The 17,584-nt window shown below is 41.0% G+C and overlaps 1 protein-coding gene across 3 annotated transcripts; it reads left to right on the top strand.

Moving 5' to 3' along the window:
- Positions 1-526: 526 nt before the first annotated feature.
- txlng (taxilin gamma) lies at positions 527-16,845 on the top strand. Of its 3 annotated transcripts, none has more exons than XM_020624772.1 (11): positions 527-623; positions 3,564-3,672; positions 5,356-5,512; positions 6,225-6,316; positions 6,904-7,074; positions 7,423-7,617; positions 9,026-9,145; positions 9,228-9,302; positions 9,450-9,542; positions 9,670-9,765; positions 14,365-16,845. In XM_020624772.1, the coding sequence occupies exons 2-11, from the start codon at positions 3,580-3,582 to the stop codon at positions 14,737-14,739; spliced, it is 1,467 nt and encodes a 488-aa protein (XP_020480428.1). In that variant the 5' UTR covers positions 527-623; positions 3,564-3,579; the 3' UTR covers positions 14,740-16,845. The 3 variants fall into 3 exon arrangements, with proteins under 3 accessions (XP_020480428.1, XP_020480429.1, XP_020480430.1); XM_020624773.1 differs by lacking the exon at positions 527-623 and adding an exon at positions 666-850; XM_020624774.1 differs by lacking the exon at positions 527-623 and adding an exon at positions 666-921.
- Positions 16,846-17,584: the final 739 nt, after the last annotated feature.

Genomic DNA, 17,584 nt, shown 5'->3' with positions numbered 1-17,584 from the left:
CCATTTCACATTAAGAAAATATTATGATTAGCATTACAGTTAATAATAACAATCATCCCTGCCTGCAGGGATGATTGTTATTTGATTGTTAATTTGATTTGCACTGAGCTGCACCTTAAAATGTTACTACACTGTTTTGCTGCTAACATGCTGCTGACCTGATTAGGTCCCATACTTCCCTTTTTATTTGTTCATATTGACTTATACAATTGTGTGTAAATAATATGTCTGTTTTTTAAACCGAGAGCTGCCAGAAAAAATTTCGTTGTGACAATAAAGATGCTTGACTTGACTTGAGAAACACACACACACACACACACACACACACACACACACACACACACACACACACACACACACACCCACACAAACACACACACACAGAAAATATAGGTTATAATAACAATGTTTCAGAAGTCTGGATAACGAGCACAAATGTAGTAATGGGATGATTTTTAAATTAAGAGGTTAAATGTTTCATTAGTAGTAGTCATCTTTGGACACAGTAGACAACGGTTATATTTTGAAAAGCTGCAACCGGACGTCATACGTGTTATTTTATAAGTCCCAACTAGCTTGATAAGTGTGTCTTGCTTCCATCAGCACACGGTGAAAATACACAGGTAACGCTAAACACGTTAGCGAATTCAGTAACATAGTCGCTTCACTTGTATCGTGTTGATCTGGCATAACTTCAGTGCAGCGTGTGATCTGCCACTATCAGTCTGAGCGTGTAGCTGTTGCATTTACTATCACATATTTGCCAAAGTAAAGTTCAGTTCTAGTAGTAGCCAGTAGTACTAGCTGTTAGCACCGGATTAGCCTGGCTAACAATGTCAACTTGCATTAGGTATTTGCTTTACACTTTCTTGGCTATCTTAACTAATGTTGATTTACCAGCCGCGTTCTTTACAATTCAAGGTAAAACTTTAGGTGTTTAAACAGATACACGTATATTGTAGATGCTAACTGGAGTTTATCCACAGGAACACTGCTGAAATGTTTGCTGTTAGCTAAATAGCTAACATAGCTATTGTCGAGTCGAAGAACGTCACACCAGACTCCCTTTACAATCTCAAAGGTTTTGCTTTCCTTGTTGAGTGGCAAAACCACATACTTAATGTAAGGCTTGTTGTTAAATGCAGAATGAGGTATATTTTATTTCGTCTCGAAAGTTAAACGTTATATTTCACCTGGTCCGTGGCTTTATTATTAAAACGTTTTAAACTTGCTAAACTAATGTTAACATTACAGAACTAGATGGAAAACAGTTATGTAATAACGTCAAGCATCTCGCGTTATGCAATACATACATTTTAGGCATTTCTTTTGTTAAAAGGCGGTTTCTTTTCTCATATTGAGTGAACAACATGTAGCAGTGCAGTTAACTAGTTACATGTTTCGTATGTTTGCCATGGTCGGTTAACCAGTTGCAGAAACTACAGTGAAGTTGGTTCTGAAATAAGTTCGTCTGTTCGACTCCAGGCGGTTCATAATAACTTACATACTGCTATTCTCAATAGCAACACTGTCACGTTAACACTTGACAGTCTCCTAACTGGTTAACGTTGTTCCTTTTCGTTAGCTTATGCCAGTTAGCTTACAGGGTAAGACAGACTATCATTAACTTCCGCAAGTTACCTGTCTTTTGTGTAGTTATGTTGTGTAGCACAATTTGGATACCCGAACCAGCCAATCCCTGTTACCTAACTAAACAGAGACTGTATGACCCGAGAAACTGATGATTAAAAGTATATTTTTTCCTGGGCCAGACCAGATTATGTTTGATTCTGTATCGTTATGAGGAGGCGGGGAAATAACCTTCAGAATGTGGGTGAGTGTTATGAAACGACAGCACGGGGTTAAAACAAGTGGGTTCGGCAAATTTAAATTGCGAAAGCTCACGGAGAATGAGCTCTGTGACTGGAGTGTATGTAAAACACGAGTTACAAGCTGGGGCTGTGAGTAGACATGCTGTTTGCAGTGTAGCCATCCTTCAGTCTCAGGCACGTCATGGTGCTCCTGCCCCTGTAGTACACACTGGTTAACTTTTGCTGTCTGTTGAATGAGTGGTATTACTTTGTCATAGGGCAACAGCTGCAGTGATTGTAAAGGCTAAGCACATTCTAGAGATGTTGTATTTTTGACACTGTTGCCATTGCAAGCACGGCCCATCTGGATAGGCACTCTGTTGTACCTCTGTCCCGGTGCTGTTAGCCTGTAGCACATCAACACAGAGGGGCTGACAGCAAGTCTTTGTTTCCATACATAGAACCTACACAAAAGTTGAGACCTGATCCCTTTCTTCCATTGCTGACAGCTCTCCAGGCTAATGCAACAAATTGGCAGCACCTTCCCGTTGGCTGTTCCTACTGGGCATTGCAGATCTGTTTGGAATACACAAAGACAGGAGATTAGCACAGTCAGTGAGAGTGAAAACTCCAAATTAATTTGATCAAACCAGAACCTGACCAATCCTGACAGATGAAATTGTTTCAGTGATAACTTTCCAAAGTTGTCCTGTGATCTCTGCAGTGCTTTGGTGTCTGATACAAGGATAATACATGTAAGGCGGCTTATTCAGGTGACAGTGGTGCGGTGGGTAGAGCAGTCGTCTCCCAACCAGAAGGTTGAAGGTTCGAATCTTGGTGCCTCCAGTCCACATGTCGAAGTGTCCTTGGGGAAGACACTGAACCCCCAAGTTGCCCATGATGGCGGCGCGTATGAATGTAGCGGCCCAGGGCCTAACAAGATTTCATTGTACATGTTACAATGTCAATAAGATAAAGCTTCTAACATTAAGATGCATAAATTATTAAGTAAAATAAGATCCAGTATTAACAAAAATATACCACCGCGAACTAACGCTAAATTAGCGCTGGAGGAGCTGTGCTGCCTGATCAGAAGGCAAATGAACGCAAACCCAGAAGCGGCTGTGATTGTGGCTGGAGACTTTAACCATGTGGAACTTAAAGCAGTGTTTCCTAGATTCTACAGATTAATCAATTTTCCAACCAGGGACAATAACATCCTGGGATCAGGTTTATTGCAATATCCGGGGAGCATACAAGGATGGTTAGAGCCATCGGTTGAGTTGGCGCCGCAGATGGCTGCCATCGGTTCTGTACCGGAAAGAAATTCCTTGTGTGTAACATACTTGGCCAATAAAGGTGATTATCCTTATCTCCTGTGATCTGATCACATATCATGTCTCACTGGAACCGGAAGCAACACATGGGGGCGGCTGTGACTCAGGAGGTAAAGCGGGTCGTTTCCTAACCAGAGGATTAGCGGTTTGATTCCCGGCTTGTCCAGTCAACATGTCGAAGTGTCCTTTAGCAAGACACCGAACCCCCAGTTACTCCCGTGATAACACCGGTGTGTGAATGTGTGAGCGTTTCTGAGTGCGAATGGGTGAATGCCAAGTAGTGTGAAAGCGCTTTGAGTGTGTTGTAAAGCGTAGAAAAGCACTATACAAGTATAACACCATTTACATGCACACTACTGCATTCTCTTGCTTTTTTTTTTTTTTTTAATAATTATGGTTTGCTCTGCATTTCTAGCGTGTGATTGGGACTAATGGAGACAACGGGAGTTTGTGAGATTGGTGTGGACTCTAGAAGAATAGTGGGAGGCAGTGAATCTCCACCCAACCTGGACAGCCCATGTCAGGTAAACATCAGCAACATGTTGTTTTGTGCGGTATTTTGTTGACGTCCTCTTATTTGTCATGTCATTAATGTTATGGTTATGTTTTAATATTTCTGCAACTTGCAAGTGGCAATATTATACCCTTTTGTAATAGGGTTACAATAACATTTTCTTGACCAATATCAAAACAGTAGTTAGAGAGAGAGCAAGAGAACCCAATGTAATTTGGATGATGTTGCAAAGCAAACACATTTTTTGTTTGTTTCAGTGGGTTGAAATCAAGACCTGTCTGATCAAGGAGTTCTGTGTCAACAAGATTACAAAGTTGATCAGATATTTTAGTACTGTTCAGTTTTTGATACTGTGCTCTGGACACATTTTAGCCAGTACCAAAGGTAGTTAGATTCTCTGCCTTAGAGTAGAATGGGCCTCTTTCAGAGAGGCAGCCTTTTACAGTAGTTTATCATGTGACTTTCATGTCTGAATAAGCATCCAGGTCACATTTACACATAAGTCACAACAACAGTCTTACTAGGTTAGTATAATAACGTATTCTTATCGCTTTCAACCCAACAGAAGCCAGTTGAATATCATTGGATTAATGTAAAGGCCGCAGCAGCACAAGGAGAAACCTGGAGTTAGAGATTAAATGCTTGTGTTGCAACATCATCATTTCTTATGTACAATGACACTTCAGTAAGATGTCAATAATGCTGCCATATGGACGGTGAAGGACAATAAGTTCTTCACTGTCAATGCTAACTAATCAGTTATCTAACCATATATATGGATTGGTTGTTTCAGGGTCACTGTCAGCGTTCTAGGGCAGTACTGATAAAACAATATTTTGGTCATGTTAACACCATCTTTTGACATCTGTCTAATCAGAACTTGTTAAGTATTTCATGTCTGAAAAGGGCTATAAAGATGAGGAAAGAAACCTCAGATGTCTTGGAAAGCTGAGAATGGGAAAAGTGAAGTAAATAACATTTCCCTGAAGCACCAGGTGCCTTTGAGGCATTATTAAGCAAGATGGTTGAAGGACTTTTTGGTTCTTCTTACCATTGCTAACTCTGAGAGACGAGACAGTCCAAGTAACTTCAAAACAGTGCTGATTTATTCAAAGGATCACAGGTAAAATTAACATTACACGCTCAGGTATCTTGCACCTCCAAACTGCTCGCAGGCAGATGTAAGATGAAAGACCCTGAACCCACCAGGCCTATACATTATAGCCCCTCGGTTGGGCTAGCCCCATACTACACAGAAACGTCAACCGAGACGTCTCTGTTACCAGCTTTGCAGCTGGTCATAGCAGTAGTCAAAACATGAAGCAAATCAACATGTGTGTGTGTCTGTTGATTAAGTGGTGTGTAGCTAAAAACATTCTCACATGACCTCTAGTGACATGCCATGACATTAAACATAGGAAATTAACAGGTCTATGACTCACAAAACACACACTGCAGCAAAACAGCACAACCCTTGACTGTTATAAAATATTTTACCTGGTGATTCTCACATGATCTCTCACAGCTTTTCTTTAAAACCAGAACAGAGAGACAACATAGTAGACAGGACACAACATAACTCGAACACCCACCCTTTTCACTGGTGCAGTGAGAACTGCCTGGTTGATAGAGTAGTCAGTGAGATGTTATAGCTGCTTTGTAGTCATTTAGTTGTGTGAGTGTGTGTTTACAGGAGGACATTGCAGAGTTTGGTTTGGGGTCGTGCTGCATTGAGGAGAGAGGGGAAACTCCAGGCAGAGAGGACAGTCCCGGCCACTTGGGGGAGGCAGAGCTTGACCCCAGAGGAGACCCCAAGACTAAGGCTGAAACTGGAGAGGACAAGGCTTTTGGTAGGAACACTACAATGTATCTTACACGCTTCTTATTACATAAAAGTGATGGTAAGTTTACATGTTAGCTTCATGTCTTAACACCCAAGTTATAGATCTGTTAACTTCACAACATTAGTCTTACCTATAACATTCGCTGTAAGAAATATACCACTTGCTATTAAGATGGATGAAGCCAGCAGTTTCACCAGGATTTGACTAGTTCTCCTAGATGGCAAGCTGGAACATCATTGTTTGTTTAGATATCCTCCATGCCTTTTTCTTATTCTAATGGAAGACCAGAAAAATGTTTGGGGCTGGTGGTGTTCCTAGTTTGCTTATTACTACTATTTTTGGGGGGACATCTAAATCATCAGTTTATATATTCCCTATCCAATTGTACTTGTCGTTTTCATTGCCATCACTTTTATAGAATTTGTATGGACATGAAGTTCTGCAAGTTCACCCATTAGTGAGCCACATTTTCGGATTCTGTCTCCATATTTGCTTTACATGATATTGTGTCAGATGTAGAGCACTAATAATGCGCATAAAAAATGTCTAGTCTTGCTTATGCCACTGAGTGAGCTTTGATGTTCACAACTGTTTAGTGTGGCAGCAACACCTATCCAGAAGGTATGCTTCAGACAGTACTGTAGTTTGAAGGAAAACTAAAATGCACCACTTTCTGTAAGAATAAAAGTTTTTCTTTCCATTTTGGTGTATGTTCCAGGGAAGGAGGTTGTTCTCTTGATGCAGGCCCTGAACTCCCTGGCCACTCCTGAAGAGAAACTGGCTGCTTTGTGCAAGAAATATGCAGACCTGGTAAAGTCAATATCTGCATTTGAAAGCCAGACTCTGATTCTAAGGCCACAAATATCGACCTGCTGCACCTTCAGGATAAAACTAGCCTAGTTCCAGGTCTCTAAATTCCTGCCCATACCTCAGATTTGTTCAGTGATTCAGTCCGTCTGGTGTTGGGCTCGTTGATGGCTGTTTCTTGGATTGGAGAAATAGTGAAGTCAAAAATGGGGTCATCATTATTCTGCATTGAACCTGACAAAATGGATACAAAAAGCATGGTTAAGATCCACACAGCTGTATGGGCTGTTGTGAATCAGCTTCCCAAAATAGCTGCTTTTAAATGCACACATTTCTTTACTCATTGGGACAAATGATATATTTTTCTTTACAATATAACCACTAGTGAGATAACAAAACAAAAATAAGTTTTCCTGTTTTGTATTAAAGGTCTCAGGCTTTAACTGGTTTCAAATTCAAGTGCATATTAGATGTACAATTAATTGCAGTTTGTCAAGCATGTTGTGCTTGTATTTAGCCAACAGCAATAAAAAAAAAAAAAAAAAGTTTGAACATAAGGTAATCCTTTTTGCTGTTGGCTGTGTGTTCAGCTGGAAGAGAGCCGCTGCATGCAGAAGCGACTGAAAGCTCTGCAGAAAAAGCAGTCTCAGATTGTGAAGGAGAAGATCCACCTGCAGGGCGAGCACAGCAAGGCCATCCTGGCCCGCAGCAAGCTGGAGAGCCTCTGTAGGGAGCTACAGAGACACAACAAGACGCTGAAGGTACACCTTAGCCTACTGTAACTGCACTCAACAGTGAATAGTCATCTTTTGTTTTGTTTTGATAATAACCAGCAGGTACACTGTTATACCGGTATTATAAAAATGTATTTTCAGGTAAGAAATTCACAATACACTTCCAGGTGTCAGGAAGGTGAACCTATCTTCACTCAGCGTGCCTCCACATAGCAATTTACTACTAATAGGATAAATGAACCACTGCAGTTAAATTTGTGCAATAACAGGGATGTTTCTTTAGTTCTTGTCACTGTCAACTTTGTGTTGGTCTTCTGCCTCCAGTTTGAGGGACCATTTTCAAGTTGACCTTTGTATTCATCTACCACCTGGCAGGAGGAGAATGCCCAGCGGTCAAGGGAGTACGACGAGCAGCGGAAGGAGGCCATGGTACACTTCCAGATGACCATGAATGATATTGAGATGCAGATGGAGCAGCACAGCTCCCGCAACACCAAGCTGAGGCAGGAGAACATGGAACTGGCCGATAAGCTCAAAAAGCTCATTGAGCAATATGAGCTCAGAGAGGAGGTACGATTGCGCTTGCCTTTCATTCTTGAGTTACCCATAGCCTATCCTGGCCAGTGCTAGCTATGGAACAGAGTACAAAAATGTTGAGCATTTACCCATATTTATGTGTGCAAATTAATAATTTTTCTCAGTGAAGTTAAGGTATTAACTTTAAATTTGGCATTGATTGGCTTGTGTGTCACTGCTGCTCCAGAGAAAAACTTAATCAAACCATGTCCAGCAAGTTCAAATAATGCCCAGCAGAGCAGGTGAGTTTACAGCAGCAGATAGAACAGTGAAGACATTGTGTTAATGTATGAGCCACTTTATAGTCTTTACTGAAAACTAATAATGTGACGGTGGGCTAGAAACTGGATTTTCATTTAAATTCTACCTTCTGTGCTAATTTAGTTTATTTTCATTGTAGAACTTGTATCTTGGAATAAAGTTGTAGATTCTTTAAACACTGGCCCATTATAGAAAACGGAGGACGGACAAAATGCAAAACTGTAATAACTGATTCTTAGAAAAGGAGTATCACTAATATCGCTAAAAGGTACTCTACCTAATTTCTTTTCATCTGCTGGAAGGTCTAGCGAGGCTCGAAACAGACTCGCATCAGAAACCACTTATCGCTCTTTGCTCCTCCTGCACTGTTTCCTAAAGCTTCAGTGTGAATTACGGATGCCTGGTTGTGAGAAATTGAACTAAAGGCAGCCTCCAGTCCAGAGCTAGGGTTAGCTGACGGAGTCACAGCTCTGTCGCAGCGTCCAGCAGCACAGTGTCGGGTGAAAAGGTTGACAGTTTAATCATTTATGATACATAGTTACATGTGGCTAATGTTTGTAGAGGGTGTGTTTACTTAATCTTGTCTGTTTTGATGTGGTCTGAGTTGAAGCTCTCCATTGCTGGCCACAAGTTTCTGCACAGCTCATAGACTTTTTATTGTGATGATGTCAAACATATAAAATAAAACTCACTGTGTTGGTCTCTGGGACGGTTTTACAAATATAAAACCTCCATAGATTAAAGATGCATAAGATTAAAAACCAAGCTTGTTAGCAGTTTGATGTGTCCTGCCAGCAGTTTCACAGACATCTCTTCTATTATTGTGGTGTGGTAAAAATGCCTTTTAGGCATTTACAATACCTCATGTGGCCACTCTGGAATGTTGGCAGCAAGGCTGAATGGTATTCCCATATTCATCTCTCTCAATACAGTCACGGTAAACACTGATGAAGTTTGTAACAAACTTCAAACTCTTTGTTAAAGCTATCTACCTAGTTTGTTTTTGTTAAAAACATAGATCATCTTAAAATAATTCAAGCAAAGATAAAATAATGGAGCTTCTAATTGTTCTGATCACTGCTGCTTGGCACACACCACTCACTTTCCAGCCAAATGGAAATGTCATGTGTCCGTCTTGCAGCACATAGACACGGTGTTCAAGCACAAGGAGCTGCAGCAGCAGCTGATGGACGCCAAGCTGCAGAGAATCACAGAGATGATGAAAGAAGTCGAGGAGAAGCAGCAGAGAGAGAGAGAGTTTGTGAGTACACCTTCAGTTCCTGTTCTAGTTTTCATTAAGATAGTGTGAGAGCATTAGAACTGAATGAACTGTGATGCCTCAGCTGCTGAAGGATGCCACAGAGTCCAGACGCAAGTGTGAACTGATGAAGGAGCAGGAAACACAGCTCAAACAGCAGGTAACTACACACACAGACTTCCCTGGCACTGCACTGACTTCAACATTGTAGTTTTTTTCTGAGACTATGGAAGCCTTGTGTTAACCTTCATGTACAGCACATCAGTTCAGCTGAAGTATTGAAACGGACTTCTCTCATCTCTCTTAGCTCTCCCTGTACATGGACAAGTTCGAAGAGTTTCAGAGCACTTTGGCTAAAAGCAACGAGGTCTTCACCACTTTCAGACAAGAGATGGAGAAGGTGAGAAACAGTGTTACTGTCAGTGACTGAATTTTTATTTATTTATTTATTTATTTTTTATCCCTACTTCACCTGTTTGTCTCACTGGTCGCCCTGCTAGCAGTTAACTGTTTGCATTTACCTCCAGATGACCAAGAAGATCAAGAAGCTGGAGAAGGAAACAACACAGTGGAGAACCAAATGGGAGAGTAACAACCAGGCCCTGCTGCAGATGGCTGAAGAGGTGACTTAATGAGCCATGTTCTTCTCCCTGCTTTTTTTTGGTTGGCATTGGTTAGACTTGGTATTAAAGTCTGTCTCAGTGATCTAAACATAAATGGACAGCTAAGACACATCACTGTTCACACATGCCTATATTCGTGCATCTCCAAGGTGCCCAGCTGACCACTTGTGTTCAGATTTCACAACTGCTCTGACACTTACCCTTAAGTATTGAACGTCCACGGGCACAAATATTACATCAGTCTGTTACCAGATAAGTGCCAGTAGTGAAGAAGAAGAGGACAAACATCAGTATTTGTACATGGATGTATTATGAAAGCTTTCACAATACACTGATTTCTATAGGATGTTTCTCTCCCTCTGTTTTTTTTTATGAACATTGACACACTCTTGCCAAAGCAACCTCCATGTCCTGCACTGATGATGAATTTTCCTCGAACAGCCTTGTCAGAGACTCATCAGGACGCGTTAACATGTACAGTACAGAGGATGTGTGGTCAAACATGTCCCAGGCCACTGTGGCAGTGGTTTCAGTGATCAGATCACAGTTTGTCCTGGTACTCATTTACACTTGTATTTAGCACTGTCAACTTGCAATCTAATGGCCCAGGACATATTTTAAAATTGTGTGTCATTCTAGACATGGTTAGCCTATGGGGCAACAGCAAGCCTGGCTCTGTCTGTGGTTGAAAAAAAAACACTGAATTAAGTTTAATTGTTCACCCACAACTGTAAAAACAATACAGTTTAAGGAGAGTTGTATGCTGGGACACAGATGCACTTTGTTACGACTGCTTGTGACCAGCTACAACAATAAAATGCTGTTTTACGCAGCAGGGCATCAGTAATAATGCTTCAGTACTGCATAATGTCTGCACTTACATTTCTTACTTAAATTGGTTCATTTTCTTAATGTTACTGTACTTAAAGCTGCTACGCCTAATTCCTTTTCAAGTCGTCAGAGCCCTTAAGAATCAAAACAAATAGACACCATAATCTACTGCTGACCGCTCCATCCCCCTCCCATCCTGTTTCAGTGGCAACCTAAATTATGGATACATGGTCATGACAAAGTGTACAAAAGGCAACCTCCAGTCAGGGTGTCCATGGGTTATTGAAAGGTAATAAATCAATTAAGCAAAAATTAAGGCTATTAAGAGTCTTAATCCAGATTTTAAATCTTGTCACCATTTTTCCTGTGAATAGTCCATAAAATAAAAGTCAGTGTGAATTTATTTATTTATATTGCATAGCTTGTGGAATTCCTCACAGGCATGATGTCATTCACCTGTGCCCTAGGAAATCCAGGCTAAATTTAACATCTGAAACAGGCCATGGACTGCTTTCAACATGGATCTCAGTAATACTGTTATACTGACTTTACAGAAACTAACAAAGGTAACAGGGAAATGCAAATTTTTGGACAAGTTGTTGGAGGACACTGAATTTGAACCATGGCCCATTACTGGGAACAACTAGCAGGCTGGTGTTAGCATGGTCTTGGTTTATGCAGACTGTTTATCATGGATTTCCGTGCTAAACTGGCTACAACAGTGACGGGAACATCCTGATATGGGGTTGTTTGACCTAGGAGGGTCCTAGGTCTATATTACTGGCTGTATTAATTACTACTGTATTAATGGCTGAGTTGCCATTCACTGCCATAGAGCCACACACGTCCAGTAGCATGCTGGCAATGTGATTCCCAAAGTTTTGTGTAAAAATGTTGTATGGCATGCAATGACCACAGTGAGTGAGAACAAGTTTGTTACTGTTATTATTTTTGATAAATCTTGCCTTTGGGTTTGTCACTCATTTTATTCTCTTGAGCTTTTGTCCCTCCTAGCCAGTCTGATTTCTGTTGTATTGATACAGTGGTCAACAGAAGTTATCACAAACCACTTATTTTGGATGCATAGTAACAAAAAAAACAAAACAAAAAAAAAAGTTAGAGCTGTGTTGCTGATATAACTAGTTATAATATGAAGTTGCATTGACGTTTAAAGTTTTTGAAAAGGGTCTTATGATTCCTGCATACAGTATTGTTCAAAATAATAGCAGTACAATGTGACTAACCAGAATAATCCAGGTTTTTAGTATATTTTTTATTGCTACATGGCAAACAAGTTACCAGTAGGTGCAGTAGATTCTCAGAAAGCAAACAAGACCCAGCATTCATGATATGCACGCTCTTAAGGCTGTGCAATTGGGCAATTAGTTGAAAGGGGTGTGTTAAAAAAATAGCAGTGTGGCATTCAATCAGTGAGGTCATCAATTTTGTGAAATAACAGGTGTGAATCAGGTGGCCCCTATTTAAGGATGAAGCCAGCACTTGTTGAACATGCATTTGAAAGCCTGAGGAAAATGGGTCGTTCAAGACATTGTTCAGAAGAACAGCGTACTTTGATTAAAAAGTTGATTGGAGAGGGGAAAACCTATAAAGAGGTGCAAAAAATTATAGGCTGTTCAGCTAAAATGATCTCCAATGCCTTAAAATGGAGAGCAAAACCAGAGAGACGTGGAAGAAAACGGAAGACAACCATCAAAATGGATCGAAGAATAACCAGAATGGCAAAGGCCCAGCCAATGATCAGCTCCAGGATGATCAAAGACAGTCTGGAGTTACCTGTAAGTACTGTGACAGTTAGAAGACGTCTGTGTGAAGCTAATCTATTTTCAAGAATCCCCCGCAAAGTCCCTCTGTTAAAAAAAAGGTACGTGCAGAAGAGGTTACAATTTGCCAAAGAACACGTCAACTGGCCTAAAGAGAAATGGAGGAACATTTTGTGGACTGATGAGAGTAAAATTGTTCTTTTTGGGTCCAAGGGCTACAGACAGTTTGTGAGACGACCCCCAAACTCTGAATTCAAGCCACAGTACACAGTGAAGACAGTGAAGCATGGTGGTGCAAGCATGATGCTATGGGCATGTTTCTCCTACTATGGTGTTGGGCCTATTTATCGCATACCAGGGCTCATGGATCAGTTTGCATATGTCAAAATACTTGAAGAGGTCATGTTGCCTTATGCTGAAGAGGACATGCCCTTGAAATGGTTGTTTCAACAAGACAATGACCCCAAACACACTAGTAAACGAGCAAAGTGTTGGTTCCAAACCAACAAAATTAATGTTATGGAGTGGCCAGCCCAATCCCCGGACCTTAATCCAATCGAGAACTTGTGGGGTGATATCAAAAATGCTGTTTCTGAAGCAAAACCAAGAAATGTAAATGAATTGTGGAATGTTGTTAAAGAATCATGGAGTGGAATAACAGCTGAAAGGTGCCACAAGTTGGTTGACTCCATGCCACACAGATGTGAAGCAGTTATAAAAAACTGTGGTCATACAACTAAATATTAGTTTAGTGATTCACAGGATTGCTAAATCCTAGAAACAAAAACGTTTGTACAACATAGTTTTGTGTTTGTACAGTCAACGGCAGACACTGCTATTTTTTTGAACACACCCCTTTCAACTAATTGCCCAATTGCACAGCCTTAAGAGCGTGCATATCATGAATGCTGGGTCTTGTTTGCTTTCTGAGAATCTGCACCTACTGGTAACTTGTTTGCCATGTAGCAATAAAAAAATATACTAAAAACCTGGATTATTCTGGTTAGTCACATTGTACTGCTATTATTTTGAACAATACTGTATAACCTGGGTTAGCGTTAGCTGACTAACAAATACATTTGGCAATTCATTAAAAGGCTCTGGTTCCTGCTAACGCTGCACTAACATTACACAAAGTCGGAATTATTCCCAAATTACTATCATCATTGAATACAAAGGTAAAATCATGACCATGCTAATGTCCTTCGGCTGTTTTTAACACTCTCAAAAAGCCAAACTGATGTTAACCCTGGTTTTCACGCTTTCCTTGTGCCGCTCTTTGTGTAAAAGAACACAACCTCTTTGGTCTGGCAGCCACTGTTTTGGACTGTAGCTGCTGAGAGGTCCTTTGTAGATGGCTCTTAAAAATGATTAAATGGCAGTGTCAGTCAGTCTGTCCAGTGAATTTAGTTTGAGACATTGATATCCTCCTGAGGGCGATCTTTTCTTGTCTCAGTTGATGAAGTACATCAATAAAACCATCGGATACAGGCAAACTTTCAACTTGTGCAGCTGTTGCTGAGTCAGTCTGCACCGCCTTAAGTGAGTTAACATGCAACTGTGTCTCGACTTAGTGATTGTGCCACCTTAGAAATGTGCTCTGCTTTTTCTCATAACACAGTTGCTCTCGGTCAGTCTGCTGTTGAGGCTGATTCTGAGGAGGGGGTTTGGAACAATTAGACACAGTAATGATTTGCTGTTAAAACACAGTAACATGCTGTCAGCTCTGATTTTTGTTCAGCATTTGTGTTTTCAAAGTTTTTTTGTTTATAAAAGGGAATCCAGTGCTGTTCTCTGTCCTTTAAACAGTTTGACATGATAAATCTTCATTCAAGATCCACTTTACTCGCTTTTTCCAGGGTTTTGAGTCTCAGGAATAAGAGATGTGGTTGTAAACTCTGGCAAAACAAACATAAGGTCCATTTACTACTGTTCTTTCTAAGGGGGAAAATTACGGTTTGTGCTAATGAAATATCATGTGTTTTAGAAAACCCTGCGTGATGGCCACTTCAAGGCCCTACAGGGGAAGCTGGAGCTGCTGGAGAGGCTGTGCAGGGCACTGCAGAAGGAGAGGAACGACCTCAACAACCAGCTCAGTCTCCTCCATGAGCAGGGAGACGGAGAGACTGCAGCACCTCCTGACGACCAACCACCGGAATCTTCAGCTGGGGAGGAAGACGAGGAGCAAGGGAAGGAAGAAGTCGGGGGCTCAGCAAAGGGCAGTGGACAGGAGACGGAGGACATCCACCAAGCTCCCAGACCACCTGAACTGGACCCCACATCGGCTGCTACTGACAGAAGCACTACTGCCACGATGCCAGCCAGCCAGCCTGCAGGAACACCGATCACACAGCAGGACTGAGTGAAGCTGCACGGCCTGTGTGAAGGTGAGAAGGGTGTGTTAGCCGGGCTCCACACACCTCCGCCCTAGTTCCAGAACTAGCCAGACTATCTTCAGTGGAGAGAGTTTATTTCTTTTTTTAAGTCTCTACACAGAAACTGCGCCTATATCTTTTCTTGTGATAGTTTAAGAATAGAATGTATCAGACATTGCAGATTTTCCCACGTTTACATTGGTTGTAATAATTGGTGGTGGTGAGCACTTGATACTTCGTTTTCTACCACAAGTGTATTTTCTTAGGAAACTTCCATTCAGTCAAATTGGCCTTTTATTTCTCTCCTTACATGGCCCCTATAGTGTCACGTGTCTCAGTGGAAATTATAGTTTGATGGAAAATGTGAGCAACGCATGCATTTTGTTGCAAGTCGGTTTTAATTAATGCAGCCTTACAGTCATAATGGGATCTGAGAACCTGGAAGAAGAAAAGAGACGTAGCATTGAGCAGTTTGGCCCCAGCCTATTCATTATTTTTAATCATATCTTGCTTTGCCATGGATAAGTGTAGTTTTTATTATTCTCGACCTGACAGGAAAGTGTCAGCAGAACGAATCTGCACGTCCTTGTAACACAGGTGGTGCTGGGTCGAAGCTTGGGTACAGAGTGGCTGCTCGTGGGACAGCTGGTGAGATGTTGCCAGTTAGCAAGCTAGCATGTTGTTTCAAAATGGGGATGATGGCATCTCTCCCTCAAGATGTTCAGTGTTGCATTCAGTTGAAAAAGTGATGTAGCTGGTAACAAATGTAAAAAGCGAGCTGGAGAGACCCTGGAACAGCTGACTAATGCGCTGCACGGTAGCTGTGACTGTCAGCTTCAAAAAGCTATAGACATGGTCAGACACCGGTATGGACGACATTCCTTCTGGAAAGTAGTTTAGGATGCGTCTGTTGGTTCAGATTAACTCAAATAAATACCCTGAGACAGCCCTACTGCCTACTCTGGTTGCTAATTGGACAAAGATTATTCAAAACATATATCATGGACTCCACCTAGCTTCTTTAGCAGAGCAGCTTATAAAATTAATATGATGGGTTCCTTCATCTTTGGACTGGTTCTGTTTTGCTTTTATAATTCCTCATCACTTTGACCAAAACCATCCTAAAAAATGGACGCCTCTTTCTTCAGAGTTGATCTTAGGCAGCAGGTAACTTATAGCTCTGCCAGCTCACCACAAGATTTCCCTCAGCCTGCCTGTTAGACATCTGCAACCTAGAGTAGAAGCTCTAACGGGAGACTACAACCACTAATTGTAGCCAGAGGAGCCTAGGTTGACCCACTGACTGCTGGGTACTTGCTCCCAAATAGTCTACATGTTCTCTTTTTGCTTTTCTGAGTCATGGAGCTGACTAATGTGGTAGAAGAACTAAATGCAAATGACAGAGTTTTAGTCACGCTTAAGTTGATGGTGAATCACCAGACTTGAGTCCTGGGATGGTTGCAGTTTTCTCTGACGCTCCATTGTCTTTAAATTTCTAAGCCTTGAGATCATTGTCAATCAAAACTCGTTTTTGTTGCTCTGCTCTGACTGGAATATTCCCAGCACCAACCGATCAGTGGACCTGCGTTCTGTCATTTGGAATGATAGGAAAATAATGGCCTATCATAGTATTACAAAGAGTTTTTTTTTTTGATTAGACTGGGGACCCTGGGTGACATGTTACTGCAATATTATGACTTTACTCTCAGAATATTATATTTCAGTCTTGAATGATACAGCCAAGACATTTAACATCTTATTGCTCACTAGTTTTCCCTTTCAGAGACAACTAAAATGATGATGCTTGGTGAATGTCCATGTGCTAAATGTGTCATGTCACTTGATTAAAATCTGCATCTGCGCTATCAAGCTTTTGTTTTTCATGGACTATGTAATTTGATTTCCATGTGGTCAGCCCACCAGATGAAAGCCACGTCAGGATTTCTCCACTGAGAAATTTATGTAAATTATTTTTGACAGATGACAAACATTTGATTACATTGGAATGGGCTTTGTCATCTTTGAAAATTTATACTGAAATAGTTGAATGTGATTCACTTTTCTAATGTATTTGAATAAACAGATTTCAATCAGCGATGCATATTAATACAGGAGCTGTTAACAAGAGTCGGTTCTTGTTAAATGCCCTGATATAAAGGTAGAAATCTGTTGTCAACAGGGTCAAATCAAATTCTGGGTCTTGCCTCAAGTTGTGGGAAAGTTTTGGTGAAATTCATCACTTCTGTTTTGGGGTATAAAGAAAAGAATCCTCTCAAATCAGTCAGTTCACACAAACTCATCCTCTGCATATTGCACTTATTCTGTTTTCTTTGATGGTAACTTTAACCCTGCCCACTTCGTTACTCCATTAGCATCAGTGCAGTCAGTGTTCTGTACCAGGCCACATATCAGGACTATAGCACTTAAAATTGTGATGCACGGTGGTTTGCTAACCTCCCACAACTTCATTGACATCCTTATTTGGGATCCTAGTATTTTATGGGTATAATTACTTGTCCAAGATCAGCATTTTTGGCAACCTTGTTTTTTCTTTGGGATAAGTGATGAAGAAAATCGTGTTAAGTCAAAGTACAGTAGAGGATGATTCCTATAGCACTGTTCAGCCTGTTATTCAGGATCACCAGCCTGTTCTGGAGTAACATCTGTCCTGGAACTGACTGACTTACACATAGTGTGGATTTAAAACCTAAACTGATGTGCGGCCATGTAGAGGGCAGTTCTCATCATGTCCCAAGTTGAGGGAAGACTTTTCAGTAACAGTTTCCTTTTTCTTTGCCGTTGCCCCAGACTGACTCTCAGGTAATGTCAGTA

Source organism: Monopterus albus, unplaced genomic scaffold, assembly GCF_001952655.1.
Source record: "Monopterus albus unplaced genomic scaffold, M_albus_1.0 scaffold338.1, whole genome shotgun sequence".
Classification (NCBI taxonomy): domain Eukaryota; kingdom Metazoa; phylum Chordata; class Actinopteri; order Synbranchiformes; family Synbranchidae; genus Monopterus; species Monopterus albus.
The sequence above is the reverse complement of the archived record's forward strand: the minus strand, read 5'-3'. Positions and strand labels throughout refer to the sequence as shown.